The following is an 8,240-nucleotide window of genomic DNA, read 5'->3' as shown; positions in this document are numbered from 1 at the left end:
AAACGGGGTAAGATTGATCACCGGGGTAAATTTGACCAACAATAAATTTTTCCACATTATCATCAATAACTCAGTCTATAGTTTTAATTTTTGAAAACTGTTTCCAACGTTTGAAAGCCTATAACTTGAGAATCAAATATGAAAAATTTGGTTCTTATTTGAAATTTTTTTCTTCTTTAAAAAATGTAATTTCAGAATCTTAAAATATCTATTTTTTTAGGGCTCGCAAAAACACAGCTCTCCTTATGATACCAAATAGCATTTAGAAGCAAACGGGTTGTTGAATATGATAGAAATTTTTTTTTCTTTGTATATGTACAGTTAGAGTGCTATTTTTATAATCATTTAATGATACATTTGTGATATTTGAAAAAAAAAAAAAGGAAATTTTCATAGAGTAAGCTCGTATTGGACAAATGGATAAGAACCCTATCAAATGGTTAACTATGAAGAAAATATGAAAATGGAAATAATGGGAGGGCCTAGGGGAATGTGTGAAGGTAAAATTCCATTGGTATTTTGAAGCTAAAACTATTTAGCAATTGTTATAATTTTTGCCCCTAAATGTATGCAGCATCATTGTTCCTTTTTCGATTATAAATGTTTTTGAAAGAAAACGTTAAAAACCAAGGTAAAATTGATAAACTAGTATTTGTAAATACTATGAAGGTCTTTTGTATCATTTATGCTCAAGAATACTCGTTAAAACCGTCCAAATAGAGACTGATCAATATTACCCCAAAGCATCAAATTCTGAAACACGGACATCGAAGTCAACGGCCCAAACCCCGCATTGACACCCGACTCACACTCCAATAAAGTCTCCAACTTCCTGGATATGGTATCCTTCTTTGTGGTTATCTGTGGGCGCATTTCAGTTGGACTGAGTGATTATCTCACCTCAAGAAACTTAGTCCACTTTCTGCCACCGGCAAACAGCTTCGACAAATCTTCGATTTTCTTGAATTTACCATTGATTGTGCTGTTGATAAAAATTAAGAATCAATTAGGGAAAGAGCAATTTTTAAGTGGGATTTTGAATAATCTTACCGATGAGTGACAATTTGATATGCCATTTTGAGTCCAACGGTGGGTAGAATTTGCACTTCTTTGATCGTGCCTCGGTTGACGAGATCTAGCACGGCCTTTCCGTGCTCGGAGGCAACCTTCTTGGCACCCTTTTTACTACCAGCAGCGCTCGGAGTTTGGAAGTAGCTGGCAATCACCTTGTTGCTGATGGTCATTGTAACTGCTTTTCTTCTCATGATCGGTTCGGCGTTTTCCTTTTCGTCTTCCTCTGCAAGGGTTTCGAAGCGAGGCTTCTTTTTGGTTGAAGGGCAGCAGCCTTTCTTGTGTTTGTGTCCACTTTCGTCGGCTTCCTCCTCGTCGCTATCAAGGTTTATAACTTCCCAACGGCGGGGAAACATCCTAAAACTTTTCAAAGAAACGTCTAGACTGGTCACTGGTTGTAGAAGAAGTGAAGTACCGTCAAACGGGGTATCATGCAAAAGCAGGGTTAGATGCAACATTTGTATACCACAACACTCATTCAATTTTTATTTCAATATACTGTAATAAAGTTATCATTTAATAATAACAAATTGATGATAACATAGTTTTCAACAACGTGAAAGAGTATTTTAAAGTTTTTGATTCTTATAAAAAATTTTAAATAACGAGCAATAGATGTACAAATTTTTACAGTTTTTGGTGCCGTAAAAAACTTTACCTCGTATGACGGATTGGCTTAATGATATCACCTACAAACTTTATATTGCTTCCATTTCCAACACTGTTGGTGTATAAATATTTTTTGGAACAATCACCAAATTTTGTTTAATAAATATTTTTATAATTCAGTTAGCAGACTGGGGCAAAATGCAACAAAATGCAAATCAGAACTATCTATATATATAAAAATGAATTTCTGTCTGTCTGTCTGTCTGTCTGTTCCCTATAGACTCGGAATCTACTGAACCGATTTGCGTGAAACTTGGCAGGTGGGGGTATTGGAGGCCGGGGAAGGTTCCTATTATGGTTTGAGACCCCTCCCTCTCTCCATAAGGGAGGGAGGGGCCTCTCAAACAAAAGACAATTTTTTGCATAACTCGAGCACCCATCGAGCAAATGGTATCAAAATTGGCATGAGGTGGTATTTGGGTACGAAGAATATTCCTATGAATAATAGGTACCCCTCCCTCCTCTCAGTGGGGTGATAGGAAGGGGGGGGGGCTACCTTACAATTTTTCATATAACTCGAAAACTAATCAAGATATTGGAACCAAATTTGGCACGGGAAGGTATTGGGATACGAAAAATATTTAGATGATTATTTGATACCCCCCCCCCCTTTTATGTAGAAAGGGGGAGGGGGCCTCTTTCATATTTTTTTACATAACTCAAAAAATTATAAAGCAAATGGAACCAAATTTGGTATGGGAGGGTATTTGGATACGAAAAATATTTCTATGATTATTTGAGACCCATCTCTCTTTCCAGTAGGGAGAAGTAAAGGGGGGAGGGGCCTCTTTTATAATTTTTTACACAACTCAAAAACTAATTAAGCAAATGGAACCATATTTGGCATGGGCGGGTCTTTGGGAACGTGACATGTTCTAATGATTGTTTGAGAACCCTTCCTTCTTCCAGTGGGGAGAAAGGAGGAGGGAGGGGAGTTTCATACAATTTTTACATCATAACTAAAAAACTACAACAGAAAATGGAACCAAATTTGGCATGGAACGATATTTGGGTACGAGAAATGCTTCTATGAATATTTGGTATCCTTCACTCCTTCAAAGAGGTGGATGAAAAGGGGGAGGAAAGGTCTCCCTTGCCATTTTCAGTATAACTGGAGTGTTGATTGAGCAAATTGAACCATATTTGGCATATGAGGGTATTTGGATTCGAGAAATGTTTCTATCACAAAATTTAAGCCCCATCTTTTTTTCAGCGGAAAGATATTAAAAGGGAAAGAAGAGCTTCCATATAATTTTTTTTTGCATAACTCGAGAATTTATCGAGCAAATGAAACCAAATTTGGCATCAAAAAGTATTTGAGTACGAAAAATACTTTTTCCATGTAAAATAATTCCTTTCTTGCAGTAGGATGATAGAATTGGGAATATAGGAAGGGAAGAGGTGGCTCACATTTAACTTTTTTTTTACAAAATCCGAGAAATGGACAAAACTTAACATGGAAAATCATTTTGGTATGATTCTACACAGTAAACGAAAATTACCGGTAATTTTTTTACCGAAATCCGAACATGTGTAAATCGTTAAACTGTTCGGTATTTTTTACCAAACAGTTTAACGATTTACACATGTTAGGATTTCGGTAAAAAAATTACCGAACTCGGTAATTTTCGTTTACTGTGTAAATCGTTAAACTGTTCGGTAATTTTTTCGGTAAAAAATAAACGAACATCGGTAAATGAAGAATCGATTTACCGATGTTCGTTTATTTTTTACCGAAAAAATTACCGAACAGTTTAACGATTTACACATGTTAGGATTTCGGTAAAAAAATTACCGAACTCGGTAATTTTCGTTTACTGTGTACATGATAAAACTGCAAGAGTGAGAAGGTACACAGTAAACGAAAATTACCGAGTTCGGTAATTTTTTTTACCGAAATCCTAACATGTGTAAATCGTTAAACTGTTCGGTAATTTCTTCGGTAAAAAATAAACGAACATCGGTAAATGAAGAATCAATTTACCGATGTTCGTTTATTTTTTAACGAAAAATTTACCTAAAAGTTTAACGATTTACACATGTTAGGATTTCGGTGAAAAAATTACCGAACTCGGTAATTTCCGTTTACTGTGTATGATTATCTGACACACCATTCTCCTTTCAGTGAGTAGGTACATAGGAGGAGGGAGGTGAGCCCAATACAATAGTGTAAGCATAAGTTCTCAGTTTATGCTAACGAAGCCAACAAATGGAAACAAGTATGGCATGGAAAGGTACTTGGTTACGGGATATCTTTCTATGATTGTTATAGATCCTTACGCTTTACAGTGTAGATAGGGGAAGAAAGGAGGAGGGTCCATATAAATTTTGTTGTAAAGCTTAAAAACATATCAACCAATGGAACTTTATTTGATATAAGGGGATTTTTGGGAACGAAAATATTAGGTATGATTATTTAAAAACACGACCTCCATTCAGCAGGGGATGAAGGTAAGGACAGGGGAGGGGATCTCTTATCAGTTTTTCAGAATAAATCCAGAACATATCAAGAAAAACAACCATATTTTATAAGTTAGATTGTTTGGGTACGATTAATTTAAGACCGTTCAGACAGCTTCAAATTATCAGATCTTTAACACAAATTTATAGAGCAAGATTTAGAATATTCGTTTATGTAAGTTATCTTTGTGCTGCAATTCGAAACTCCAGCTGCAGCTCTCATTTTATAGCTGTTGCTTATAAATTATGTGATAATTTGATTTAATGTAGTGCCGATAAAACAATAAAAATTTGAATAATTTTTGAAAATAACATTTGATTTTGGAAGGTGTAGCGAAGCACACCGGGTCAGCTAGTATCTCATAAATCGCGTTTCCATATGCTGGTATATGATTGTTTTGCATTATGCGTTCGATAACACTTAAATTTCATCCATCCTAAGATTTATTTACATGATTTAAGATAATATAATATTTTGTAGTATTTTTTACCCCTTAATGTATGCAGCAGATTAACACTTTTTTCCTGAAAAGATTTTTGACAGAAAAAAAGTGAAATTTGATTGGAACAAAACCAAAAATTTCTGCAATTGGTACTTTATGCGTTATGACATCACAAATGTATCGATAACTTTAAATTTTCAATCGTTTTAATTTGATTTTCCATTGATTTCAGAGTTTGTTGCAACTTACCCATTTTTTCTAGTAGGGTGAAAATCGCATGTTTTCGTAAATTTAAAAATAATTGGTAAAACCAACAATTTTTCTGACTACGTCAGTTTAGAGTCCCATCAATCTTAAAACTTTTGATGTACAAGAGGTATGATTATCTGTAAGCATTATGATTTTAGAAGCCATTGAAGTTGAAAAGTGTTGCATGTTGCCCCAGTTGACGGTATGAGACCGAATACAAACAATGAACAACATACGAACGAATGCATGGATTACTATGATTTATACGAAATATAAAACTTAACAGGCTCTTCCGAACCACTATTGAATACGCCAGTATAGTGTGGCAGCCGTATTATAACGTTCATAAGAATAGGAATGAAAGGGTTCAAAAAAAGTTTGTGAGATCAGGAGTGTTATACTCCTCAAAACAGCACAATGTGTTCTAAAAGCACAATGTGAGCTCAAGCTTTCTAGAACTGCGCGCACGGCGATAGAATATCTGAAAAGTGTTGCATGTTGCCCCAGTTGACGGTATGAGACCGAATACAAACAATGAACAACATACGAACGAATGCATGGATTACTATGATTTATACGAAATATAAAACTTAACAGGCTCTTCCGAACCACTATTGAATACGCCAGTATAGTGTGGCAGCCGTATTATAACGTTCATAAGAATAGGAATGAAAGGGTTCAAAAAAAGTTTGTGAGATCAGGAGTGTTATACTCCTCAAAACAGCACAATGTGTTCTAAAAGCACAATGTGAGCTCAAGCTTTCTAGAACTGCGCGCACGGCGATAGAATATCTACTGCTCCCTCTCTTACTGCGCGCCGATATCCGAATTTTCTGAGAGGTTTCTCACAATGATGAAAAACACAATGAGCTGATCCACTCTGCTCAATGTGCTGCTCAATGTGAACTCTGGCTTTAGAAATTTGCCTACACTCTTCTTCGTTATATTTTTCCTTCTCATCAAAAGAAAATAAAAATGTTCATCGTTCATCCAGTCCGGCACGAAGACACACCGGCTGCTTGCAAGGAAGAAATAACTCATAAACAAGCAACAACACAAACGAAATTCGGTCGGGCTCGGCCTGCCGGCTGCCGGGCTGCGATGCCACGAAAATCTGTACCATCAGTGTATTTAATTCTGTTAAATTGGGACACGTATGGACGAAGATCAGACTCATTTATGATACAGTTTTTTTTGTGGCAACGGTGTTCGGCAGCCGGCAGGCCGAGCCCACCCAAATTTCAGCTGTGTTGTTGCTTTTGCTTGTTTATTGGGAAAGAATTCGCTTTCGTTTGTTGAATTCAGCGTTGTGGTGGTATACTGGTACACATTGTGCAGCTCAATGAGCTGAGGGCTACCGCTGCGTAGCTCAGTGATTTGCTTCGATGTGGCACATTGATGGACAGCTAGCTCAGGCAGTGCTCGGTTTTGCTCTCTCAATGTGCTATGGAAAAAATGCACATTGAGCTCTTTGTGTGAGCAAATGACACCCCTGGTTATCTTGTTGTTAAGGAAGTCGTTCCATAACAGCATACACGTACGGCTATCACCCAATTGATAATTGCCGCTATTACGTTCTAACCATAGGTCGAACAGATCAATCCCAATCATATTCTTGATTCTCAACTCATCCACCACCCTTGAAGTACTGAGTAAGCACTTATGAGGATTTAGAATGGTTGGATTGACATAGGCCGAAACGGGGTTCTTATGATCGGCTTTCACCGGCATTGCAGCCGTATTTCGACTACACTCCCTACACACCAATATCTCGTTCTTATTGAGGAGGAAGTGTCTTTTTGCCGTCCTAGAGAGTGTTGCCAATTCGCACCCTCTTTCTGTATGTATGATCGCCTCAGTACCGTTCTTGGGGACACAGTCGGATGTATGGGCGGTGAATGTTACGTCCCCCAGTATGGCCGCCCACCTCAGTTTTCCTTCATCTCGGCATCCTGAGGACGCTCAGAGACGGAGGCACCCGATCCACTACGGCCAGTATATGATCCAGCGAAATCCACTGGAAACACAGCTAATCCTCGTCCGGTTTACTGAAATTAAGGACGATCCCCGATCTCATCGACTGTTCTCCTTGAAGTGTCGACAACTGGGCCCAGTCCTGCCATCTCATGCCTCTCTGTAAAACAGATGGGGCCATCACGGCATCACCGCGCCAGTCGTAGCTCATCAACGTGCCAGTCACTACGTACATAAGTACCTCGTCGAATTCGGGTTGGATGGCTTGCTGGGCTATGTAAGCCACATCAGCCATGGCATTCCCAGCTCTGGCTCGACGTATCATCCTAAATGACACATTCCAGTCCTGTACTGCCCTGAGATGTGGTTTCAAGGCATTGAAAGTGGATACCGTAAGCATTGTAGACAAAGCAACACTTGCAATTGGCCAGAGCAGCATAATTTCTGTCTCCCATCCAAATCATCAAGCCCGAGTTATCAATCCCTCCCTGTCTGAAAAGTTCAGAGGAAACGATGATTCAGTTATAATTAAGTACTCTAAATTTTATCCAATCTAAATTATATCTTATTCTGATTGACAGACTTGAATGGGTTTGAGCTCATTTTCAATTATGAAGTTTTTTTTTCGGATTGTCCTAAAATAAAATGATTATATCATATTTTGATATACAGTACCGTTCATAATTGTATAGAAATTGGAAGCACGCGCACTGTCACTTCGACTTCGAACCTCCATAACTTTTTACTCTGATGATACTTCTTGATCAAACCCCTTGCGTTAGATAGATCAACTATCACACTGATATATCACAAAATTGGAGCCTTCTGGAGTTTGTGTGGCCTGAGAAACAGTAATTCTACGAAAATCGGACATTTTGGAGTTTTCTCATTCAAACTGCAATATCTCTGAAACTACGCTACATTTTTTATTGAAACTTTGCACAGTGATTGTTGAAATATAAAGCCAGCATGTCTGAAGTTTTTGGAAAGTTCTATCCATGGGGTCAAAAGTTACGCGAGGTGCAATATTTCAGGCATGAACCTAGAAATGCGATTTCTATAGAATTTTGGACGATTCATGAGAAAAATATCGTTTCCTCCACCAATCAGACAAAAAATGTCTGGCAAAAGCAAGGAAGAAAAGAAAAAAGGGAATAAATGATCCATTTGCCTTTTGAAATCAGAATCTCGCGTAATTGTTTTGATTTTTTTTAAATAGATTCAATGGTTTTTAAACAGAAAGCGGCTCTAATCTCACCAGAAGTAGGAATACGATATGCTGCAGGCACAACGGCCATATCAGCAAAGAGAGTCCAACAGATAGTGGGGAATCTGAAATACCTGTGAATGAAGGGATTTCCATCGATTACCCAA

General features: G+C 37.8%; 1 protein-coding gene across 1 annotated transcript; it reads right to left on the bottom strand.

Annotated features, from left to right (window-relative positions):
- Positions 1-864: 864 nt before the first annotated feature.
- Positions 865-1,427, bottom strand: LOC129737600 (uncharacterized). The gene is made up of 2 exons (XM_055728761.1): positions 1,051-1,427; positions 865-982 (listed from the first exon to the last, which is right to left on the bottom strand). Exons 1-2 carry the CDS (start codon positions 1,425-1,427, stop codon positions 892-894), a joined length of 468 nt encoding a protein of 155 aa, XP_055584736.1. The 3' UTR covers positions 865-891.
- Positions 1,428-8,240: the final 6,813 nt, after the last annotated feature.

This window comes from Uranotaenia lowii, chromosome 1 (genome assembly GCF_029784155.1).
Source record: "Uranotaenia lowii strain MFRU-FL chromosome 1, ASM2978415v1, whole genome shotgun sequence".
NCBI classification, from domain to species: Eukaryota; Metazoa; Arthropoda; class Insecta; order Diptera; family Culicidae; genus Uranotaenia; species Uranotaenia lowii.
This window is presented reverse-complemented; position numbering and strand designations above follow the sequence as displayed.